Source organism: Euleptes europaea, chromosome 1 (genome assembly GCF_029931775.1).
Source record: "Euleptes europaea isolate rEulEur1 chromosome 1, rEulEur1.hap1, whole genome shotgun sequence".
Lineage (NCBI taxonomy): Eukaryota > Metazoa > Chordata > Lepidosauria > Squamata > Sphaerodactylidae > Euleptes > Euleptes europaea.
The window spans coordinates 136,547,458-136,573,164 of record NC_079312.1 but is presented as its reverse complement, the minus strand read 5'-3'; the positions used below and the strand labels follow the sequence as shown (position 1 = coordinate 136,573,164).

Below are 25,707 nucleotides of genomic sequence, written 5' to 3'. Positions count from 1 at the left end.
TGAATTTTATGGGTCCTTTGAAGCATTCAAAGTAGCTGGGGTTTAGTGCTTTTGCAGGACTCTGTTCCCTTGTTGACTTTAGAAAAATATCTATGATCTTCGCACCGATGCAAAATGTCATCTTCTTCCAGCGAATTATGTTTTTATTGATGTTCTAATGTCCAGGAAATTGCTTGGGGATAGTAAAAGATTAAAGACCTTCTTGAAGACACTCGTGTTACAAACAGACCTTTGCCCTGTGCCTAGGAGGCTATCTGGGTAAGGTTTTTACATTTGGCTTATTGCTTCAGGTACCTTTTGAATGCTGGTCTGAAGAATTGCCAGTTGCTCAGTTTTAGTTTCAGCACCAGGTCTCATATACATAATTTTATTCTATCAAGTTGCTCCAGTGGCAATGCATTTGCTGGGCACAGCTGGGATTGCTGACATCCTCGTCTTCTAAACTAATAATATTCAAGGCATTGTAGAGTTATGAGTGTTTAATATAGACTAGCTATTTTACTACCAGCATTTCTGGGCTGTCTTTCCCTGACATTGTGGGCTAACTTTCATTCACAGATGTGTATTTAGTTATTTTCATAAAACCGTCTGTGAAACTTCTCAGGAGCTTTTTTCAATGTCCACTTTTCCTTTTGATTATGAAACGTTTTCTACTTTCCAGTTTCAGCTAGCCTTCAGACTCCAGAGGATTATTTAATTCTTTTTGCCATCTCTCTTCTCCCCTCCCCCTTCTCTTCCCTAACCCCAGAGTAAATTCTTTGCTGTTCTAGCATTCCTGTATTTTTTTAATAAGGAACGTTGAAAATGGCTTCATACCTTTTGCTGGTTAGGCAGCTAGAATGGGGTTGTTTAGTCTGTCTGTGTGTGTGTGTGTGTGTGTGTGTGTGAGAGAGAGAGAGAGAGAGAGAGAGAGAATTGTTTTAAGTGTAGTAAGAGAAATGTAAATTGATGGTAAGGCAAACAAAATGAAGTTTTCAGGAATCAACATACTGCTAAAACACTTCTTTAAATATATCAGGAGCATGAAAGCAGTTAGGGAGGAGATTGAGCCATTAGACGACAAAAGAGAGAAGATTGCTGAAGGAAGGTAGGGAGTTTGCAGAAATGCTGAACAAATTTTGTGTCAGTCTTTACTATAAAAGTCATGAGGTGGTTATCTATCCACGTAACAAAGACCAGTAGCATGTGACTTCCCCATCCAACATATGGTTAAGGATTGCTTGGGGGGGCTTTACCAGATGATGCTATCACCAGCATGTCCTGTATGTGAGCTTTTTGAGGTATTCTGGTTTTGTAGGTAGAACGCTGGGCAAGATGAGCCTTGTTCTGATCCAGCAGGTGCCTTGCTTCATATAGCAGGATTTCTTTCCATCTTGAGCTGGTATGGTACAGCGGTTTGGCTAGGATCTAGGAGACATGGGTTCAGATCCTGACTCCACCATGAAACTCTCTGGATGACCATAGGCTACTCTTTGTCTCTCTGTGTCACAACCAACCTGTGAGTTAGGTTAGGCTGAAGAGAAAGATTTCGGAAGTATGAACCGTGTGTGCTACTTTGAGCTCTGTGCAGGAAGAGTGGGGTAAAATGTATTAAATGGCTCTAAGCGCTGTTGCTATCTGTCTACTCTCTAAATCTTAAATTTCAGAGATTGTCTTTCTCCCCCATCCTCATTAGTGCTATTTCTACAATTTGCAAATGGATTTCTATGCCACTTCATCTTGGATATTCAGAGACCTTGCTTTGTTGGGGAGGATATTCTTCAGTTGCAGTCTTGTGTTGTCGTGTACCCTTTGTTCAAATACGCCAGCAGCCACATAATAACAATCTTTATATATTGAAAATAATGAGTGGTTCTGCATACACAGTTTGGCTGCCAATAAATAATCAGAAGTGGCTGTGTGATCAAAAGAATCTATAAATTTGCAGGCTCCAGAAAACAGACATTTTAAACAGCAGATTTCAAGCTTTGACTGCTTTTGTCCAGCGCACCACACACTCTTCTGCCTAAATGGAGGCAACAGAATCGAGTGTTAGTGTCAAACTAGAGAAGGCATCTCCACCATTCTGCCCTATTTCCATCACTCTTAGACTTGCCCCTGGTAGAAAAGGACATGTCGGGATATATATTCCAACCAAACTTCATTTGTGTTGCACCTTGATGTCCCAGAATAAATTTGTGCAGGCTCCTCCAGCATGGTGTAATGGTTAAGAGGGGTGGAGTCTGATCTGGAGAACCGGGTTTCATTTCCCCACTCCTCCACATGAGTGGCGGAGGCTAATCTGGTGAACTGGATTTGTTTCCCCACTCCTACACACGAAGCCAACTGGGTGACCTCGGGCTAGTCACACTCTCTCAGCCCCACCTACCTCACAGGGTGTCTGTTGTGAGGAGGGGAAGGGAAGGCGATTGTAAGCCGGTTTGATTCTCCCTTAAGTGGTAGAGAAAGTTGGCATATAAAAACCAACTCTTCTTCTTCTTCTCATATATAAGCATTTCTTCCTACCAAAATTTCAGCTGGGGGTTTATTAAGCCTGTGTTAATTAGAGATGTACTTGTAGAACTTCATTCCTAGTACATCTAATCCAATTTTGTTGGGGGTGGGGTGGGGATGAGATCCATCAGTGGCATTGTGAAGTAGCCAGGTTAAATTGTTGCTGGGTGCAAGAGTGTAATGGCATAAATTCACCATAATGAGAGGCTGTAGTAGTTGAAAGAGGAGGATGAACAAAACAGTGGTCAGGAACAGTTCAGTACAAGCTTTCTGCCCACATGAATTGCACAAAAGGTTTTGTTCTCTAATGAGGCACAAGCTGTTTATAGAAAGCGGGAGGGAGCAGGAAATGGAATGCAAACTGAGAGGGGCCACAGGATGTTTTTTGGGATTGCACTGCTTCCCTGTGCAACTGTGTGCAGCAGACCATACCGGAAAACTTAGTTTGAGGGAAACTTAAAGGTACGCTGGTCTGAGGATTAGATGGCAATCTTGCTGGTTTGACTCTCTAATATGCTGTTGCATCCTGTTGGGCAGTTTAGTTCACAGCAACTTAAAAAAAACTGCAGTATCTGGCCCAATATGAATTAAGTGGACTTGAACGACTAACCAAAGGCTTTGACAGTCTCATATGCAAACTTTGCTCCAGTGCTGTGGTGGATGAATCACTTACCAGTTGGGAGGCACAAGGGCCTCTACCTTCATTTCAGACTGTGCTTTAAAGAGTATACTAATTGAATGGCTGACGTATCCTGGTTTAATGTGGTTCAGTGTCTCTCTCTTCTGCTTGAGTATTTCTGCAGCATTAAAATAGATATTTATTTTAACTGTTTTCTCTCCTCTTTAGAGAGCTGCTACTGGTCTGCAAGCCAGGTGGCATTCCATACTGTGAAAATCTGAAGCTACAATAACAAGCCACACATGATCACTGCCAAACAGGCAATGGAGGCTCTTGTATTCTTCCAGCTTAGTGCTTGCTAAGGCCTATAGACGTGTAATTGCCTAATAAAATATTGCATTGGGGATCAAATCATCATAGGTATCTACCTCTTAAAGGGTTACAGATGCTTCTTGCAGTGAGAAATGAGAAGCTTCTGTTTGATAGTAACAATATTAATGGGTATCTTCCATATTTTAGTCACTTCTTTAAAAGGCATTAAACATGCAACTTCCAAGAGAGCAACTTTAAAGTTAACCACTGCTGGAACAAAAGTTCTGTATATAAGAATGTACTTAGATTTGAAGAGGTTCCATACAGGCTGATTATATGTGCAGTACTGCAAGTTCCTTTTTTGCAGGGGTAAATTTACATGGTGGTTTCATTGGGTTTGATTTTGCTGTTTGCGGTGATTTTTGTGATTAAGGACATTACCGCACAACATCTGTTTTTTTTATGTAGCTAGCTGGGTGCTATAGTGCACAGTGAGAAGCATGGCAAGTGTCTTGAATTAGATTATCTAGACCCATTTCATCCTGGACTCAGGCCTGGATTTAGATGCAAAAGGCCTTGGTCTCTTGAATGTCTTTACTAGAACAGTGATGGGGGAATACAACCTTTGTGATTCTCTGGAACTCTTAGTGGAATTCAATACCATTTACTATGGTATGCTCCTGGAGAGTTGCCTGGATTTGTTGCAGAAGCATTGTGCTGGTGTAGTTCCACTCTATCCTGGCTGGCCTGTACTAGAAGTTGATACTGGAGGACTGCTCTCGGCCCACGGGTATTAAGAACATAAGAAAGGCCATGCTGGATCAGACCAAGGTTCATCAAGTCCAGCAGGGCCAACCAGGTACCTCTAGGAAGCCCACAAACAAGACGAATGCAGCATTATTATCCTGCCTGTGTTTCAAAGCACCTAATATAAAAGACATGCTTTAGTCCCCTGATCATTTTGGTTGCTCTTTTCTGCACCTTGTCAAGCTCTGCAATATCCTTTTTTAGGTGTGGTGACCAGAACTGTACACAGTATTCCAAGTGTGGTCTCACCATAGATTTGTACCAGGGCAGTATGAAAGCAGCCGTTTTATTCCCTCTTTGTGCTATGGGGTCTTGCAGTGGCCTATCTTGTCTTCCTTGTTGTTTAATATCTGCATGAAAATATTGGAAGAGATCATCCAAGGATTTGGAGTGAGGTGGCACCAATATATAAATGATACCAGTTATTCTTCTCCCAGATAGCTGACTTGGACAGGTCTGTGGAAGTTCTGAACAAATGCCTGGGAAGGACGCATGAGGGGCAATAAACAAAATCTTAGTCCAGACGGTATTGAGGGTACTAGGGGTGGACATCATTTTTTCGGTGTTTTTTAGATTCGTGGTTATTTGACCCAAAAATTTTCAGAAAAGCCAAAACCCCCAGAAAAACCCAAATACCCTTACTAGTATGGTTTTTTTCCTTCCTTTTTTCCTTTTTTTTGGGGTGGGTGGGATATCCAAACTTTTTTGGCTCCATTAAAGTCTATGGGATTTTTTTCAGGGCTCTGAGGAGGGCTGTTTTTCAAAGTTGATGCACCAAATTTGCAGCATAGCTGCAGGGGATTCTCCGTAGAAGAACCCCAAGTTTGGTCAAGTTTTGGCCTGGGGTGCCCCCATCTATCCAATGGAGTTTTCAATTGTTTCCAATAGGATAATACTAAAGGGCACCCCCTTTAGTATTATCCTATCAATCTTGGAATTATCTTGAAGTACTTTTTGTGAAAGCAGATTCAGAATCCAGGGTATTGTGACAGTGTGGCTTGGTGGTGATAGTAAAAGTCTGTTGTGAGTCCCCCTCCCCCAGCCTCATTGCAATGACTGTCAGCCCATAAGTGACTGTGGGCAGCAATCACATCTGAGCACCTACAAAAATCAGGTCCATATTTTGCAGCTGGAGAAGATGGAGATGGGTTTTCGAGTCCCTGTATAATGGCAAGTTGCTCTTGGCCTTACCTCTTGTAAAGCGTTGGAAAATAATTCTCTGCAGTGGAGAAAATGAATAAACTGAAATGAGCTAATGTGACCTGGATTCCCCCCCCCCCCCATTGTCTCTGGAAGAAGGTACCGGCCATAAATGAGAGGCAAATTTGAGGTCCGAACCTGCAGCCTTCAGGATTTTAGCTGTGCAATGCAGCCATGACTACATCTCCATGGAGTGCTGATTGGCACTGCTAGTCAGATGTCCATCTTTGCCTTATACAGCTTGCAGTGCAGAGAGAGGCGTGTGTGTGTGTGTATGTGTGTTCTCCCTCTCCTTCTCCAGGCAGTAAATCAAACACACAGATTGACAGCTGTGCCCGAGTACTTGTCCTTGGGATCTGCCTCATAGCCACATATACTTTTGAAAGCTTAGCGAATGTAAACTTTTATGTAAGGTCTCTGATTGAAAATTACGAATGTATAATTTATGTAGGTCTGAGTGAATGATTTATATCCTGTTAAGTGGTGATTTAGGTGGAAAATACAGCCCCCCACTTGCAGAATCTTTAATGAAAAGTGTCTGTTCTTATGAATTTATTTCTGAAGCAATGTTTGAGCTTGGCATGTTTGACATAAATCAGGTCTAATTGTCACTTTGTGATTAATGAACATATGCTGGCCATTTCCCCCCCCCCCCCCCCGCAACTTGCATTCAGTTCATCAGGAAAAGTGAAACAAGTTTAGGCTTTGGCAGGTTCTATGCCTTTCCAGGAATGCTTTGGTTTTTCCCTTTTTGATGGTACCAACAGCTAGAGAAAGTTAGATCTGATTGGAGACTTAGATCTACAAGTCCAACGTGGCAAAGTATCAATGTGAGTACACTGAGCAGAACACTGAGCTGTTCTGCTACAAAATCAACACGCCAGTGTTGGATATTGTGTACTCCTTGCTACTTACTTCATCTCTGGCCTTGGGCTTGTTGCTGAATTTCTCTAGACCAGTGATACTCAGTGGCTCAGGAGCCACATGAGGCTCTTCAACACGCCACCTGTGGCTCTTCTGAGCATCATTCTCCTATATGGCACCCACCCCATGCTTCAGGAAAGAAGAAAGAGTTGTTTTTTATATGCCAACTTTCTTCACCACTTAAGGAAGAATCAAACGGGCTTACAATCACCTTCCCTTCCCCTCCCCACAACAGACACCCTGTGAGGTAGGTGAGGCTGAGAGAGTATGACTAGCCCAAGGTCACTCAGCTGGCTTCATGTGTAGGAGTAGGGAAACAAACCTGGTTCACCAGATTAGCCTCCGCCACTCATGTGGAGGTATGGGGAATCAAACCCGGTTCTCTAGATCAGAGTCCACCACTCCAAACCACCACTCTTAACACTACACCATGCTGGCTCTCGTGGCCATTGCCTAGTGGGCTTTTGGGGGGAAGCTACTTACCACCATGAAACCACCACCACCAGAGGGACTGCAGGACCAGCCAGAGATGGCATTAAAGGGACCTGTTTCTCTAACAGCTTCTCTCCTTTCTTCACAGTCTCTGTGCTCCCATTCCAACATCCAAGCAGTTGCCAGAGCCAGGGTGGCTGCAGTGAAGAGAAAGGAAAACCACTGCTATGGCCAGATTCCTCTCCTTTGCAGTGGGAAGCCAGAGCACCCTTCACTTCCTTCTCTCCTTCCCTCCCTGTCATGAGGGAGACATCTCACTCTCGCCTGAGCTGTGAGCCTCATGCCCCGGAGAGCAAGAAGACAATGAGGGAAGTGAAGGGTGCAGAGGTTTCCCACTGCAGGGGCCTGCTCTGAGCCAGCCAGTGTCATTGACGTAAAACCTCCCTTCACACTGCTCATGGCCTTCAAATGACTTCAGATGTTCAGCGGCTGCAGCAGTTGTGAAAATGGTTGCAGAATTAAACTGCCCTGTTAATGCAGAAAAATTTTCATGCCATCTTCTGCACTGGAGGCGTTACGTAAAAAGTAAAAAAAGAGAAGAGTGCTTAGTTTGCATGTCTGAAAATAGCCCTAAGAGAGGCTGATACTTAATGCCATTTGCTGACAACTAGTGCCAGCCTGCCCTGACCTGGCTAGCCCGGTCTTGTCAGTTCCTGGAAGCTAAGCAGGGTCGGCTCCAGTCAGTATTTGGATGGGAGACCACCAAGGAATATTGAGGTTGCTATGCAGAGGTAGGCAATGGCAAACCACCCCTGAATGTCTCTTGAAAGCCCTACGGGGCCACAATCAGTCAGCTGCAATCAGTCAGACTCCAAAAAAGTACCAGCCAGCATCAAGCAGGTTACTATGCTAGATGGGCCAGCTGTACGATATATGAGGGTCAAGTTAAATAGCTCCTGTTTTTGAGTTAAGAGTTTTGCTGTTGGTAAAAAGTGTACTTAGTTACAATCTTGACTGAATAGAGCGGGGCCCAGGCAGGAGGCCAGAGTCGGAGCTAAGCCTGTGGTCAGTCTGGGTCGGGGCCCTGGTGAGAGAAGGAATTTGCCCTCTGAGAATTCCTTCATCTGGCAGATAGACCATTAGAAGCTGGGTGAGTCCTAAGTGTCCCGTGCTCGGCCACTGCTGAGTCATCATTCTGCTGTGGAGAGGAGCCAAGGGTCACTGGAGTGGATCCAATTAGTTTCGACAAGCTTCGGGTGGTTTCGACAAGCTTCAGGTGGTCTCTGCAATCTCCGCTGAGCCTCGGACACCTCTGACAAGCCTCGACAAACTGTGGATAAACCCAGTGACCTTGGGCGTTTTTGGAGTCTCCATTCCCCAGATGCTGGAGATTTTGTTAGAACTGTTGTTTGGCATGTCTCTTTTCTCTGCGCCTGGACTTGTAAGGTTGTTGTGTTAAATTGGACTATTAAAGTTGAGGAAGATCTTTTTCATACCATCATGCCCCTTTGCTACAGTGAGTTAGTCCTCTTCGGCCCTCTGCCTTTACAAGATACAAACTGGCCAGGTGATATTATATCTGCTGTAGTTACAAACACCCTGAGTCCGCTGCCAGAGCCTTTATTGACATTGATATATTTATTGTCACTCCCTACACTGATATCACGCGGGCACTTTTACCTGAGTTTAGGAATGTTTTTATTCTCCCTGTGAATTGCCAATTAGAGGTTATCATAAATTAGTTTGTAGGGGGTGGTTCTGGCGAAGGTGCGAGTGAGCATAGGAATTGTGCTTTAGACTGTAGGTATTGAAATTATGTTATATTGTACTGGGGGTTTAGATATTGTGCCACAGTGTGTTGCTGAGGCCGGCCTGGGTGGGTTAATATGCAGACAGGTGTTGATAGACCTTGGGAGGCCAGCAGTGGGTCGAGGATACCAGTGATTGGAGGGTGTGGGAGGTATGGCGGTGGGAGCAGGTGGTACAAGGGAAAGAGTCAGATATACGGACAGGCTTGGACTCTTTCCAACCTGCGTCCCATCCTGAGATAGGATGGTAGGGGGATGAGAAACAACCCATCTCCAACACTGATGTTGTGTAACGCTAGGTCCATCGCCAATAAGACTGCAACCCTGCAGGGCTATTCTGCAGCGTAGGGAGTTGACCTGGCTTGCGTGACTGAGTGAAAGAGGGCCAAACAGTCACCCTGAAAGAACTGGCTCCCCCAGGTTTTTCGGTCCTCCATCAGTCCCGGACAATGGGCCAGGGGGAGGGGTGGCGATACTCACCTGGGAGGCTTTCTCCTTCAAGGCTGTACCCGCCCCAGAGATCTCTGACATTGAGTGTGTAGGTGCTGAGGAGAATGTGGCTGTCTGGCTGGTGTACCAGCCGCCTAACGCACCAGCAGATACCCTGCCGAGCCTGCTAGAGGTGGCTGCAGGCTGGGCCTTGGAATTTCCCAAACTAATAGTTCTAGGGGACTTTAACATCGATGCCAATGTCGCTTCAACTTCTCAGGCCTCTGATCTAGTGTTTTCCATGGTGGCACTGGGGTTCTCCCAGATTGTATTGGGCCCTACGCACCAAGCGGGCCACACACTGGATCTGATCTTTGGGCTAGGTGTAGATGTGGATCTGATACCTATTGAAGCAGTGCCATGGTCAGACCATTTCACTTTGACCATGTTTAATGTCCTGCCCCTCCCTGTTTCAGTGGTGAGCAGATTTATGCTCACCCGCGGAGGCTCATGGATCCAGTTGGATTCCAGAGTGCTCTGCTGGATCTGATTCCCCCTGGCGGTTCTTTAGATGAGCTGGTGGAGGACTGGCATGGCTGTCTCTCCAAAGCCATCAATGGGATCGCCCTCTGCGCCCCCATCTCAACCGAGCCCCATGGTATACTGTGGAGCTTTGGACTAAAAAATGGGAGTTTAGATGGCTAGAGTAAGTTTGGCGGTGAACACGTGACAAAGCTACAAGAACATCTTATAGGACACTTATGAAAACCCATGAGGGGGCAAAAAAGGCTGCAAAGAGAAGTTACTCTGCAGCCTCCATTGTGTCCACTAGCTCTTGCCTGGCACAGTTGTTTAGAATAATTAGGTTGTTGATGTCCCTATTGGAGGGACAGCCAAATGCTAACTCAGTCATTAGCTGTGGGGCTTTTGTGAGCTACTTTGCAGATAAAATCCTGTCGCTCTGCCATGACCTCCCTGCCAACATTGATTCAATTAATGAACTAGAGACCTCTTGCCCGTCTTCAGGTCCAACATTGCACTGCTTCAGCCGGCTCTCAGAAGCTGATATTGACAGGATCCTGAGGGCTGTGAGGCCCATCACATGTCTCCTGGACCGTTCCCATCCTGGCTGGTTAAAGCCAGTGGGGATCATTAACCTGTCTTTTAGTACAGGGGTCTTCCCAGGGGGCTTGAAGGAGGCTGTGGTGCATCTGCTGTTTAAAAGACCATCTTTATATCCTAGTGATCTGGCCAACTACTGCCTGGTGTCTAATCTATCCTTCCTGGGTAAGGTAGTTGAGAGAGCGGTGGCTGAACAGCTCCAGGCATTCCTGGAGGATACATCAGCCCTGGACCCATTTCGTTCAGGCTTTTGCCCTGATCACAGGATGGAGATGGTTCTGGTCACCCTCAAAGACGATCTTCGTCGACAACTGGATCGAGGTGGGTCGGGGCTGTTGATTTTGTTAGATCTTTCATCAGCCTTCGCCATGGTCAATTATGATCTTCTGGACCACTGCCTTGCTGACATTGGGATCCGGGGCACAGCCCTTCAGTGGCTACACTCCTTTCTCCATGGTCGGGGACAGAGAGTGGACCTAGGGAAGAAAGTGTCGCTGCGGCACCCCTTGCTGTGTGGGGTTCCACAAGGTGCGATACTCTCCCTAATGTTGTTTAACATCTATATGCGCCCCCTCACCCAGCTAGTCGGGGGTTTGGGACTGGGCTGTCATCAGTACGCTGATGATACCCAGCTATATTTGTTGATGGACAACCAGCCAGATACTGCCCTGGAAATACTGACCAGGTGCTTGGAAACCATAATGAAGTGGTTGAAGCAAAAGTTAAATCCATCGAAGACGGAGGTCCTGTGGCTGGGCCAGGGCAGCCCGGAGGTAGTGTACCAACTCACGGCTCTTGATGGCATGTGCTTAACACCTTTGCCCACTGTCAGTAGTTTGGCTGTAATCCTGGATGCCATGTCACAGCTGTCATTGGAGGCCCATGTCACAGCTGCAGCCAAGGATGCTTTTTACCATCTCCGCCAGGCTAGGCAGCTGGTACCTTATCTCTCCCACCCTGACCTAGCCATGGTGATTCATGCAACAGTCACCTCTAGGCTAGATTACTGTAACTCGCTCTTTGTAGGGCTTTCCTCGAGACTGATCCAGAAACTCCAGCTGGTACAATATACAGCTGTGAGGGTCCTGACTGGGACCCCACTGAGAATGCTTATCCTGCCAGTGCTCCGACAACTGCACTGGCTCCAGGTGGAATACCAGGTCAGGTTCAAGGTGCTGGTTTTAACCTTTAAAGCCCTGAATGGTCTGGGACCATCGTTATCTGTGGGACTGTCTCGCCTGGTACCCCCCCCCCAGAGAGCGCAACGCTCTGCACATACCAACTTGTTGGTTGTCCCTGGCCCGAGAAGTGTCCGGCTGTCCTCAACCAGGACCAGGGCCTTTTTGGCCCTGGCTTTGGCCTGGTGGAACTCTCTCTCCAATGAGACCAGTGCCCTGCGGGATTTAATGCACATACACAGGGCTTGTAAGTCTGAGATGTTCTGCCAGACCTATGGTTGAGGGCAGCAACATTTTCCAGCATAAGTTGCTTCCTGTTCCCCTTGCTGCTTATTTCATCAGATCTTCTAATAGGGGATCCTGAATGTTTTCCCAGGCTGGCTGCAGCCCTGTGTACTAGGAAATGAGTACCATCTGACTTTAAATTAGAGCTTGTTGGTTTTTAGCTAGTGGTAATTTTGTATATTTTTATTGTGTTTTATGGTGATTTTATCTGATATTAGCCTCCCTGAACCTGGCTTCAGCTGGGAGAAAGGGCGGGATACAAGTCTAAAAATAAAAATAAATGGGAAAAGTCTTTCATAAACCGTGAAACATTATTTGTTCTGCAGACGCATTCCCTGCAGGGGTGGGCCAACTTCTGTGTTGCATGGTCCATTACAAAAATAACAACATTAAATTCCTGTGCTGCACTGATGCGTATTAGATTTTTGAAGCGAGTCTGAATACTTGGAATATTTCAATAGTTGAAATGAAACAAATATGTTTTAAGTGTGCCCTCTTGTTTAAGAGCACAAGTGCCTTGCTGGATCAAGTCCAGGTCCACCTAGTACACCATATTCTTTGGGAGAATCCTAATCCTAGCAACCAGCAGGTACCTTGCTGGATCAGGTTCACCAAAACTATCTCAGTGGTATCATCCATAGACCACAAACTACCTTCTGCACACTCTGATCCGCTGTTCCTTCGGGGTTGTGCTTTAGCCTTCTGTCTAACCTGTGGATTGCTGTTCATTTCAGGACATAGACAAGTTTGGCAATGAGATCACTCAGCTAGCCCGTCCACTCCCTGTCGAGTACCTAATAATTGATGTAAGTATCTGCTATGCTTGTCTGTTACTTTTTTCAGAGGAAAATATAGATGGAGCACAATTTATCCCAGAGCTGAAACTGGAATTCTCACCTTATTCCTTACCTTTCCCCTCTCTCCTCTGTTAGCAAGCAACTTGTGACTTGTTTGCTGGTTTTCCTTTGGGGTAGTGGCAGTATGAAACCTGAGGGGAAGCATTTAGCTTTCTTATTAGGCACTGCTTGTGGCATCTGTCACAGCTTTTATGAAATGACGTTTATCCATTAGATGAGTAGAAACTGTCAACCCCCCCTCCCCGAGATGCTGGCGATTACATCACCAGGAGCTTGTTAGTAAGTGTCTACTGTGCCTTTCAGAGGAGTGATTAAGCAGCCTGCTTCTTATAGTGACTGAGCCAGACGGGGCTTGAATGCCTGCGGCATCTCCGCTGCCATTAGCAGAGTCTGCAGCATGGGTAAAATAGCCCATCTGCAGTGGAGTGGCAGGGAAATGGGATCATTTCTGGTATGAAGCAAGGATGGAGTGTGGTACCTCTCTGCATATCAACAATCTTAACTCTGTTAATAAAAAACATGGTAACTATAAACACATCTGTTAGGTGAAGGGAGCAAAGCATTTTGCAGGATAGACGAGTATAATGGAGGGGAATGTCCCAGCAGAAGATCAGTTGGAGAAAGTAGCTAAACTAGCCTAAAATAACTGAATCCAAAGAAATCTGGTGCAGCAGCCTGTAATGTGGACTACAGACTTCCCCCTGTTCTTCCTCCTTTCCCATGTATTCACTTCAATTGCAGGCATTGTGTTCTGGGCTGAAGGCATTTAATGTCTAATTCATGCAGTGAGATATTTTGCCTTTTGCGGTGATGGTAGCCATTGTATCGAGCCTGCCGATGTTCTATTTCAGTTGACAGCCCTGAAACATATTTATTACTCAAGCAGCAAAGGCATCTGTTTTTGGACTACCTGGGGTATAATTAAGATGAAAACAGATTGACAGAGCATGCACTTAGGAGGAGTTGAAAAAGAGATTTTAAAACTGAATTTCTGAAGCCTCTCGTTACAATGTTTCACCTTTTTATTATTCTATTATAACGTGTACTTTTTCTGCACCTTTGGTGTCCATTACAAATTGTGCCAATCCCTTATTGAAAAGCCCTTTGTTAGCAAAGCCTCCAGCTCGATAGAATCACAGTTGGGATATGACAGTGTTTCTGTGTGAAATGCAACAGCCTGTAATATTCATCTGCCTCAAGCGACTTGTGTGGGATCAGCAAGCATGGTGTTCTTCCCTTTGAGAAAGAGTGGGAATACAAAAAGCACAGCTGTCTCGCTTTAGCAAAGCACCCAAACTGCCCAGAAGAAGAATGGATGTGTGGCTGAATTTCAATACATAGTAATGCTTTTTAGAGTCTGCAGGGTCACTTTTCTGGGAGGAGAGGGTAGGAGCTTGAACTATTCCTCGGTCCAGCACCAGCAATTGCAGCAGTGTTGACCATTCTGTGCAAGCCTGTATGGTCTTGAGTAGATCTTGCTGTTACAATCTACTCTTCTAGCCATGCATGCTGAAGCATCACTTTGGGAAAAGAGATGATGAAATGTGTGTAAAAGAGAGTAAATGTGAGAAACCTTAAGAAGCATCACTTCTTGGTCTCCTCCTGACCTTCCTGGCGGGGTCCCTAGTAGCTCTCAACTATGGAAGGCACTTGACTAAAGCCTGCATCTGCCATACACCTGGCCTTGATTTCTTACACTTCATGGGTTGTGCTTTGAGTAGTCATCATCATCTTCTTCTTCTTTTTAAAGATTACTACCACGTTCCCCAAGGATCCAGTTTATACATTTTCTATTTCTCAAAATCCATTCCCTATTGAGAATCGTGATGTACTGGGAGAAACACAGGTAAGAGGTTAGAGGGAGGGGACTAACAACCCTTCATAATTGAAATGACTCCCCCCCCCCCCGGCAAATATGTAAGGAACTGTACAAAAAAGAAAAAAAAGATAAACAGTCAAAAAGTTAATTGACTATTCTAACTTCTGATCCCCTTTTGAGTGTTTTTTTTTTGTTTGTTTTTTTGCTGACTTTATTGGTGGGAAGTGGTTCAGTGGAGAGAATCTTTTAATCATCATGCAAATGCACCAAAAGGAAGAACTAGTGTAAATGCTCTCATTTGAATTTAAAATCTTTGGATCTCTCTTTCTCTCTCCCTCTCTCTCTGTATTCTGGTAATATCCCTTCCCAGTGCACACACTGTTTGTGCACATCTGTATGTGTCTACATAAAGTTTACACCTACATGTCACTGCTAAAACAAGAGGATACTTACAATATGATTGAAGTAGACTTGGAAAGTTGTGACGGTGGAGAGCGTGCAGGAAGACAGCCAAGTCTAGCTTGCCTTTTGAGTTTGCCTTTACTGCTTGGATTTGAGCATCTGCTTTGTGTGCCTGTAGGGTTGTTGATGAGCTTGTTTTAGCAACAATTTATCCCTAGCTCCACTTTTCACCCGTTACCTTGGCAACTCATGCAAGCTCGGAAAATAACTAGAGATATAACAGTCTGTGCTCTGGGTGTCCTTAAATGTCAGGTCAGAAACTGTGCAAGTGATAAGTGGCCACTCTGTCCATAACTGTGCTTATGACCTCTCTTAGAGCATCTGTTGTTGGCCAGATATTTAAAGGATGAGATGCTGAACTAGATGCCCACAAAAGCAAGCCTGCTGCAGACTCTCTCAGGTGTCTTGTACTTTCCTTTTGTTGAATGCTATCAAACCTAAAGGGTGTGGCCTGTTTACAAAAAGAAAATGCAAGTCTGCGCTGGTACAGCTGAGACTGTAGTAGAAGTGTGGAAAAGTCATTGTGCTTTTCCCTCCACGTTCTGCAAGCTTGTCCTGGGCTGATATTGGTGGCTGGCAAAAGTCAGACAACACCGATCATTTGTTCTCTCCTTACGCTAAGAATTCTGATGTGATGTTTCATATCCCTTCCGTGACAACCCCAACAAACTCCCTGTGGAGGATAGAGCTCACCATAACTGCATACTTGGCATTGCTGTCTGTGGTGGATATGTGGCCATGTAAAACATGCAGTAGCAGAAAGGGTGATTAATAGTTTTCTGAGATAAATTCATTTACCTTAGTGATCTGGGGTCATCTGAAGAGTATCTAGTTGTAAAAATATTGTCGAAGGCTTTCACGGTCAGAGTTCATTGGTTCTTGTGGGTTATCCGGGCTGTGTAACCGTGGTCTTGGTATTTTCTTCCCTGACGTTTTGCCAGCAGCTGTGGCAGGCATCTTCAGAGGAGTAACACTGAAGGACAGTGTTACTCCTCTGAAGATGCCTGCCACAGCTGCTGGCGAAACGTCAGGAAAGAAAATACCAAGACCACGGTTACGCAGCCCGGATAACCCACAAGAACCAGTATCTAGTTGTGCTTTCTATACTGTGGCAAAGGTTACTGGGCTAATGTGAGTGTTAAGAACCTTTTTAGAGATCATAATATGGAGCAGTAACAAAACAGTTTGGCTAATGAATGGTTTTAGATTACCCCTTGTTCATGATTTTCAGATCAAGCACCTTTTATATAAATTGAATCCAAAACTATGAATCATGCCATAGTGAAACACACTTTGTAATGTTAGTGGTGTAGCAGCAAACCGGGGTCCGTGGGGGGGGGGGGGAAAGAGACCTGAGACCGTTATCAAGAAAAAACAGTTTTATTCCAGCTGGTCACCCAGTGGCTTTAGCAAGCAAAATTAACTGGGCCCCAATTTTACTGGGGTGCACACATTTAACCAAAATCGATGCCTTGAGAGGATGTGTCAACATTCCACGCCTATCAGGTTGTTTAACATACTTTTACACAGTCTGGAGCCTTTAGAGCTCTGGCAGTTACATCCAGTTTTCGATATCATACAGCGTTCACCATGACTTTCCCTGACATTTCACCTAGTAACATACACACAGAGCTAGCTTGTATCCAGGCAGACATCTCCTCCTAGATATAGAGCTTGTATCCCGGCAGATATTTTCCTCTGCTACCACAGTGGGCTGTGGTGTTACCAAAGGTACCATGGCAGTTTTTCATGCTCTTCTTTTAGAGAAAGAAAACCCATGTATACATTTCATTGAAAACTGGAATTTTTTTAGGTGTTATTATTAACATTAAATTGTATTATTAAAATGATTTTATTAAATGTGCGGAACTGACTTTGGGTAAATGTCCCATGGAGTTGGATTTCATCCGATCTGAAGGAGAATGTCTTCAAGATCATATAGCCTTGGTGTGTGTGTAAAGTGCCGTCAAGTCGCAGCCGACTTATGGCGACCCCTTTTTGGGGTTTTCATGGCAAGAGACTAACAGAGGTGGTTTGCCAGTGCCTTCCTCTGCACAGCAACCCTGGTATTCCTTGGTGGTCTCCCATCCAAATACTAACCAGGGCTGACCCTGCTTAGCTTCTGAGATCTGACAAGATCAGGCTAACCTGGGCCATCCAGTTATGGGCATAGCCTTGGTACTTGACCGCATATACTTTTGAATGTATGTTGAAGATGAACTTCCCAACAGATATTGCTTCATATTTTTGGTTATGACCCTTGATACAGTCATTCTGGAGATACGGTTTGAAATTGAAAGGATATAACATTCATAAAGATCCTGACTACTTTTTGTGTGCTATTTTGGAAGATAATGTTGATCCTGTAGACAAAGAAATGGTTTATATATAGCTGCATGGAAATCTAGTGACATTTTGTGTATCTCTGATTGGCTGATGCATATTTAGAAGATAGCCAAATAATTGAAATTAATCTGTTTTCATAAAAGTTTATGTGATTGTAGGACTTCGATAAATTTATAGAAAAATTGTCACTGTAACAATTCTTGGAACGGTAAACTTTGTGACAGAATTTGCCTGGATGTTTTATTTAAATAAATAATAATAATTAGCCATTTATCTTTACAGGACTTTCACAGCCTGGCTACATATTTATCCCAGAACACCTCCTCTGTGTTCCTAGACATCATCTCTGATTTCCATCTGCTCCTCTTCTTGGTCACCAATGAAGTCATGCCTCTAAGGGTATGTATATGAGAAGGAAGGCTGATATAAGAGCTGTGTACAGAAAGGTGCTCAGTTCTCTGGTGGTATCCAAGCAGAACATCCCGCTTGCTTGGAGGAAGGCTATTTGTGTTTCAGTCTACACCTACTTTCAGTTTGTTTGGCAAAAGCCTCGTCTCAGTCATCAGAGGCTTCCTTGCTTTTGAACTTCCTCTTCAAGGTTGATAGTAGAGATGCTCAGTGGGCTTGAGGTTTGGCAGGCTCTGCTTTTGCACAGTTTGGAGCTGTGAATGTAGTAGTGTTTGCATCAGTATGTTCTCAAACTAGCTGGATCCAGTTTGGATGCTGCATCAACTGGAAATACTTTTAAATCCTCTGAATCAGAAATTCCTGTTGTAAACAAATGCAAAATCAGTCACCCAACCTTACTAAGGCCAACAGCTTCTTGTGTTTACATCTTCCCCCACACTCCCACCCCTTTTTATAGGCTTGGCAGCTAGAGTCTGGCTGCACACGAGGCTCTGATTATCACATCTGTATTTTTCCCATTTAAAAAAAAGCGAGGAAAAGAAACCTCAGGCCATATGTTTTCCAGAAGCTTTCAAAAACAGAACACATCAAGCATGTGCTGAACAGCTGGGCGGCCAGTGGACAACTGGAGATCAGGACCAATCAGATTTGCTATATGTTGCCCTTTTGCTTATTTTGTCTGATTATTCTCTCCCCTCCCCCCCAGTTTGTTTGTTTGGGGGGGGTAGAGAGAGTAGAGTGGAAGGAAAGGTTATGAAACTAAGTGATGGGCATTTCTCAATGTCTTAATTGGGAGAATTATAAGAGATGGCCGGTCACACGCATACATGCACCCCAGATCTATGGGAAAGAGTAGACTCTCTGCTGTAGAACTAGCCTCTAGCACCCTCTGCTGTTTGGAGTACAAGTTGTTGCCTTCAGCAAACTCGTATAGCTATGCCATTTGCCACTTGCTCATGGGAAATAACAGTTGCAGATAAGTGAATGGGCTGGGAGGGTACAATTGCAGCCTCCTGTCTGCTGCCAGCTAGCCACTCACTGCCACCTCTATCGTGCTTGTTCTGGCTATTTGAAGAAGTACATGTCACTCATTCCTTACCCAGAAATAAATGTTGGTCATGTGCATGGGGCAGGGCTCTGGCCAGCCATCCTTTGAGGCAGCTGGGTGGAGAGTGTGTCATAATATGCAGCCATTGTACCACTTCAGATTATAGCACTGTTGGAAACAGCTATGTCAGGTCATTGAATACAGCTCGCTGTTGCCTTGTTTTGTAGGGTTACTGGCCCTTTAAGCGGAAAGGGAGACAGAATGCACTTATATATTTCCTTCTTGGCTTTAAAACAGCTGGGATAGTGTAGAAAAGGCTGGGAGTTGTTGTTAACAACTTAGTATGGAGTAGAAGCTGCTTTGGACCAAAGGGATTCTTCCAGAGCATGGCCCGCTGCCTCTTATATCATAAATAGATCACACCACAACTAATCCAACCTTCTGTCTTTCAGGATAGCATCAGCTTGTTACTGGAAGCAGTAAGGACTCGGAATGAGGAGCTAGCACAGACATGGAAAAAATCGGAGCAGTGGGCCACCATTGAACAGCTTTGCAGTATGTCTTGTGCCCCCCCCCCTTTTTTTAAATCTGGGATTTAATCATCTCACTGCAGAAAGTCTAGAGAACTTCAACTTGTCAACATGAGGTAGCCCAGTGTTGGAATTTGGATTTTAACCTCCTTTGGTGACTTGGAGTAGATTAATATGGGAAACAACTATCTGCATACTTTTCTACAACAAAAAGGGGGTTGTGGCGCTGTCTAGCCCATGAAAGCTTATGAGACAATAAAACTATTAAGCTTTAAGGTGACACCTTTTGATTTGGCTGTAACAGGCTAACACCGTTGTCCAAACGGACATTTTCCTAGAAACAGATAAAAATAAAAACATATTTCTGAAGCACTGTTGTTGCACTGACTCAGGAAGATCAAAGTGGGCTGATCCAGTGCAGAAAATGAAGGGAAGGTACTCCATGGATGATGATGATATTGACTACATTTATGGGGCTGCACAGAGACTCTGCAGAGAAAGGGGATTGCCACTGATAGGCAGAGAAAGCCCTGCAGTAACCACAGAAACATTCTGTAGTGATTCCAAGTGAGAATCCCCTCCTTGTCAAAGCTGCTGTTTCCTTTTTAACCCTCTCCTCTTTGCTTTGCATTCTTTTCGCAGGCACAGTTGGTGTTCAGCTGCCAGGACTCCAAGAATACGGCGCCATGGGTGGCTCAACTCATGCCGCAACCTCTTCCATGTGGGCCTGTCAGCACTGCACCTTCATGAACCAGCCAGGCACAGATCACTGTGAGATGTGCAGCCTCCCACGTAGCTAAGCCTCGTCCGGCTTGGCATTCAGGGTGGCCATTACAGACCAACTGGCGGAAATACAGAGGCAAACCCCTAGCCAGGCAGGATTGTACTTCCTCCTGGGATGTTGCGCGGTGAAGGGCGGGGCAGAGCGGGCAGGGGGGGACCTGACCCTTATCACAGGCACACAGTGCCATTCAGAGGGTTGTAGCTTGCGGTTGGAACTGGATGTCTCAGTGGGGGAACGTAACATAGCCCCTCTGCCCATGCTGCTGCCTTGTCTTTTCTTTGCTCTCAGTATTGTAGAAAGCCGGAGGCCATGTTCCCCCTTGAGCTGCATTCGCACGAATGGCTCATCAGCTCTGCAGGCGCATGGCAGTGAGAGGCCATCCCCCCCCTGCGTTAGCTTGCATGCCACAAGCTTTCCCCAGCCTTAAGCCAGTGAGCGAGGCTAGGCAGCAGTGTTATAAGGGATGGCTTGGTCTCCCGGGGCTAGCTTGCCTAACATCGCTCTCTGGACATGCTTTGCATTCAGCCTCAGAGTCGCTGGGTCACTGGTGCCTGACTCATTTCAGTCTACCCTCTTAATTGTAGCTTCCAAATTTAATGGTGGCAGAACACATAGAAGCTCAGAGCTCCAATCTAAGCCCCAAAGCACCTTGGCATCGGGGAATGGAGAGAACAGCCTTCTCAACTTGGTAATGGTCTCTCTGCTGGCTTGCCAACCCAGTTCTTGTCCAGCTCCTGCCATGATTACAGCAAGTGAAATTGATCAGTCAGCTGCTGTTCCTCACTCAGCAGCAGAGGATCATTCCTTGCCAGATCTGCCATTGGGGGCCAGTTGGCTTCCTGCTCAGGAAGTAGACATCATCTTGGCAACACCATCTCGACTGTGTCAGAGTTGGGCAGGCAACAGTTCACAAGCAGTTACTTGCCCCAGATCTTCATGCATCCCTTTGCATTTAAAACTGTTTCTTGGTATTTGTAGCTGTGAGCAGGAAAACTTGCACGTTCCTTCCTCATGCCTATTATTGACTTGAATAGCATCCCAGCAGGACAGAGTTTAAATGGGGCGTCTATTGGCATCTCGGAAAGAGCTTTGTCTACTCCACATTACATGGCTTGGAGTTCTCAGGAAGCTGGGTTCTGACCTGCTGTTCCCCATAACCACATCAACAGAGCCCTCCAGTTCCCTATTTCCTCTGGTGTGCAAGCTCTTCCATTCCCAGTTGTGCAGAGGGATATTTTCCCTGTCCCAGAATCCTCAGCATTTCTGCCAATACCATTATCTATTAGGGCACAGTTTGGTTCTTTCTGCAGCAATATTTTCTGCACAACTGGCCTGTTATCACCCGGCCACATCCATCAACCATCACAGGGAAAACAAGGCATTCATTTTATTTGTTGGGTTAGGTGGACAGAGAAAGCATTCTCTTTCAGTCCTTCCAGAGTTTTATCTTTTTAGATTCTCAGCACAGCACAAAGGGGAAAAAATGTGCCTCTACCCCCCAGCTACCTGTTTCCATTATGGGCTTGTAGGCCTGGCCCACAGACAGCTGCCATAACTCATATGGCCTCTGCCTTCCACGGCAGAAGTATTTGGGGCTTTGTCCTTCAAGCGTTTCAATCAAGTGATTGGTCATCTGGCCCTTTCTAGTGCTCACAGGGCATGTGACTCTCCTTTCCTGGGTTTGCGTTTGACTAGATTTCTTGAGCTCATTCGGCCATAGCCGCTCTTGCTACTCCTCTTTGTTCTATGGGTTGCAGAGGTATATGTTTGGTTTGGACTGGAGTTAACTGAATAACAGCCCTGCAAATAAAAAACTGTTAAAAGCATTTGAGATGGAAGCCTCCTCGTCTTTTTGTTATTACTCCCCTATCCTGACCCCTTGGGTCATCCGTTTTGAAACTTGCAGATCATTTGGGTCCTGTCCCCCCCAAACTTAGTTCTGTGTATCCTTACAACTAATAGCACTGCATCTGGTGAGATTCCCCTGATTAACCTTCCTCACCTGAAACCCCAATACATACTCTTTAAGTGCTTGTTGTATCTATTACCAGGTTCAGAAGGGAGCAAATTGTGTGTTGTCCCCCCCGCTCCAACAGCACCGTTAGCTCAAGATGAAGCTTTGCCTAGAAAAAGAGCTGGTAATCTCAGGCCAAGTTATGGTATCCCGTCCCCCACTTGGAATTCTGCCAAGTGAGGAGAACAGGCTTTACTGAGACCGTGTCTATGTGTGAGAGGTTGCTACAGATTAACTGTTTTTGGGGAGCTCACTGTAGTAGGAACCTAACAGGTGCTTGAATGGAAAAGCGACCCCTTACAAGGCATTTTGCAAGCCGAGATAGTCTTGGATTTAACTGCCCACACTGCAAAGAGGAAAACATTATGAACTGTAACAGGAATTACCAGCGTGGTGTAGTGGTTAAGAGCGGTGGTTTGGAGCGGTAGAGTCTGATCTGGAGAACCAGGTTTGATTCCCCACTCCTCCACATGAAGCCACCTGGGTGACCTTGGGCTAGTCACAGCTTTCTCAGCCCCACCTACCTCACAGGGTGTCTGTTGTGGGGAGGGGAAGGAGATTGTAAGCCAGTTTGATTCTTTCTTAAGTGGTAGAGAAAATCGGGATATAAAAACCAACTCTTCTTGTCTGTGTAAAACTCACGTTCGTCAATTTTGCAGCTTATGACTCATTAGGTATCCAGACAATGTGTGAATTTAGCTATTGTATATCCTGCTCTGTACCATTGCTTAGTCTCAAGACATTTCCAGCCACCAGCAAGGCAGGAAAGCATGCATCCTACTGCTGGGCACGCGGAGCTTGTAGGGAACATCCAGGTACTGCTCTCCCCTCCCTCCACTTTCCTGCTACTTATGCCAAATGGGGTAATTCTGACAACAGAAGGTGGAACAGCCATTAATTTCTGGCATCATGTATGCTAATACTGTTACTGAATGAGGGGCAGGAAACATTTTTTTGGCTCTCTCTTTCTCCCCTCATACTTCAGCCATGTGTTTTATCAGGGTTCAATCTGTGAGCTATAAAATACATCAAGACAATTTTTCAAAGGAAACATTAATGTGTTCTACATAAGTTCAGTTGGCTTTGTATCATTGACAAGCAAGGAGGAATAATATTTCCAAGCATAATCTGTTTATATTCACCACATTATCAAGTCACAGACCTTTTCTTGGGCAGCTCCACTTGTTACAGCTGGGAGAGAATTACATGTTAGCACGTTCTGCCATTTAAAGCCAATCTCTGTGTACACCTAAAACTAGCATGACAAGGAGATGAGTTCAGTGTAGCTTTCTAACATAGTTTTCTACCTGATGGGAATTTTTTTCCCCCATTGGTGACAATGTGCATCATGTTGTGGGCAGCCTGAAATAGTGCAGACCAGGAAAGCATCGCAACTTCTGCTGAACGATTTAAACGAACATTTGCACAGTTGTGAAAGCTGATTGACTAAATTGTGTTTCCTAAACTACTTAGGATGGCATGCGCACACTTCTGGACCATTTTAGTTCAGGCATCACCAAACACTTCTTGCCTTTCAATTTAAAGCAATGGCACCTTGCCACTGTGGCTTCTGGGGTGATGGCGTTTTGTAGATGTAAAGAACCCTATGACAGAAATGGACAAAGAAATATGTGATCTGGGCTTGTTATCTGCCACCTGTTCATATGTGCATATATGCTATCGAGCCATAACCAATTTAAGGCAAGCCCAGTAAGCAGCTTTCAAGGCAAGTGAGAGGCAGGGGTGGTTTGCCATTGCCTTCCTCTGCAGAGTCCTCCTTGGTCGTCCCCATCCAAGTACCAATCCTGTTTAGTTTCCTGGATCTGATGAGATCGGGCTATATCGTGCCGCCTTCCTCCCTGCCATCTATACAAGCCTACAAAATATGCAGGCTGTGATTTTGCAGTACAATTTAAGAGCAGAATGACAAGAGACAATAGATTTATGAAGTTTAGTTTTAAAAAAGTGGATGCTGGTGGTGGGCCAGATTGGTGGCTATTTTAAATCAAGTACATAAATGTACTATTTATTTATGAAAGCCTTTATACTCTGCCTTTCCTCATGGGTCAAGGCAGCTTACAATAATAGCTAAAAATACATTTCCAGTTAAAACCAAAATAAAATAAACCCCAATCTTGCCTTCCCTCCCTCTTTTAAAAGATGCTTGCCAATTCGACCCGCCCCTCAAAAGCCCTGGCAGACAAGCAAGGCCTGCAGCACCTCCTGAGGTTCCCCCCTCGCCTCTTTGCACAGCCCATTCCACGGTGCGAGTGCCGCGCTGGAAAAGGCCTGGGCTCTGGTTGATGCCAAATGAGCCACTCGGAGTGGTGAGATAGCTAACGAATGGCTGCCTGAAGACTAGCTGGTGCACTGCTACTGGTAAATCTAGTTTCTGTGAGAATTGTGATCTGTTGGGGGAATAGCTAAAAACTCCATAAAACTGCACTAGTAATTAAGTGGAGTTTGACATACAGCTTGTGAAGCCCCCCCGCCCCCGCTTCAGTTGCTATAGATTTGGAAACCATACTAAGATGAAGCCGAAGTGGGGAAAGAGCATTCCATTAAGCAAACATCTTTAGGATTTATTTGAAATTTCACTGCCCTTATAACATGGAGTTCTTCATGTGAGAGATGATTTCCTGGCAGTAGCTCTATTGACTGACTTCGAGGAACATCTTGCATCAAGCTTCTTTCCCTGTCAAAACTATTCTGCACACACCCCTCCAGTAAAGTACAGGGAAGCTGTTTACCAGTATACAGAACCTACTTTCTAGGACAACATATAACAAGCCCTTTAGGAGTTCTGTAAAGCTTGAGCTTAGGTATGAAAAACTGACGATGTTGGCAGGACCTAGCCAATTTGGGACTGTCAATTGGCAGGGAATGAAATGGCACGAAAAAGAGATTACCTAATTCCTTCCTCTGAGAGAAACCAGCAACCAGTTTGGCAATTGGGTTCTGAAACATGCAACTTCAAAGAAAACTTATTTTGGGACCGAGGTGAAGCTTGCGATAGAGGTGGTATTGAGTAGTCACTTCTTAGCCTTTTCAAGTACAGCAGAATAGTAATATATTGGTAGCTCATGTACATTCACATTCCACAAAATCGAAACCAAGCCAATACTCTTCTCTCTGTCTTCTGCATGCCTTTGAAAGCCCCAGCAAGCCACAAACTAATCTATACTGTTTTCTCTTAAGTTCAGATTTCATTCTTGCGGCTAATTGCCTGTTTTTGGAACTTAATCTATTAAAACTTTTCATGTGCTTTAAAGCCTTGCCAAGTTTCTCCACCGTTGATTTAGCACTGGTGGGCAGGTGCTACAAGATTTTGGCTAGTATGTGGGCTTCATGCCACTCACATTGATCCTGCTAGTCCTTGGCCTGCTGCTTGAATTAGCAGGAGTTGGCAAAATGAACCTTTGCACATCAAATCAACTTGCAGGTCTTGGGAAAACCCTTTATACGGAAACGTGGGGGTCAAGTTCCTCAGCAAGGCAGGTCAGAGCTTCTGCTCCCTTAATAAATCTCCCCTCCAAAGGAAAGCACTCCCCCCCCAACCCTTAACATAACGACTGGGGGTTCAGTCGGACCTAAGTTATGCAAGTTGGATTGGGTTGCAAAGCTCCCTTGTAAGCCAAAGGGAAAGAGGACCCTCTTCCTCAGCAAAAAGCCAGCAACTTGAAGAGTGCTTTTGCCTTCTCAGGAGGTCCCTTGCTGTCTTGCAGGCAGCCTTTTTTTTTTTGGAGGGGGGTGTTTTTGTTGTTCTTAAAAAGCCATATAAGCCACAGTTTGGAGACCTCTCCGCAGGCCAAACAGATCTGTTTGCAATT

The 25,707-nt window shown here is 45.1% G+C and overlaps 1 protein-coding gene across 1 annotated transcript in view; it reads left to right on the top strand.

The window, feature by feature from the left end:
• NPLOC4 (NPL4 homolog, ubiquitin recognition factor) overlaps positions 1-20,594 on the top strand; it is a 64,664-nt gene extending 44,070 nt beyond the window's left edge. The window contains exons 13-17 of the mRNA XM_056867011.1: positions 12,344-12,415; positions 14,217-14,312; positions 17,376-17,492; positions 19,002-19,104; positions 19,722-20,594. Coding sequence (XP_056722989.1) covers positions 12,344-12,415; positions 14,217-14,312; positions 17,376-17,492; positions 19,002-19,104; positions 19,722-19,879 — 546 coding nt within the window. The 3' untranslated portion in view covers positions 19,880-20,594. The remainder of the gene's footprint in view (positions 1-12,343; positions 12,416-14,216; positions 14,313-17,375; positions 17,493-19,001; positions 19,105-19,721) is intronic.
• Positions 20,595-25,707: the final 5,113 nt, after the last annotated feature.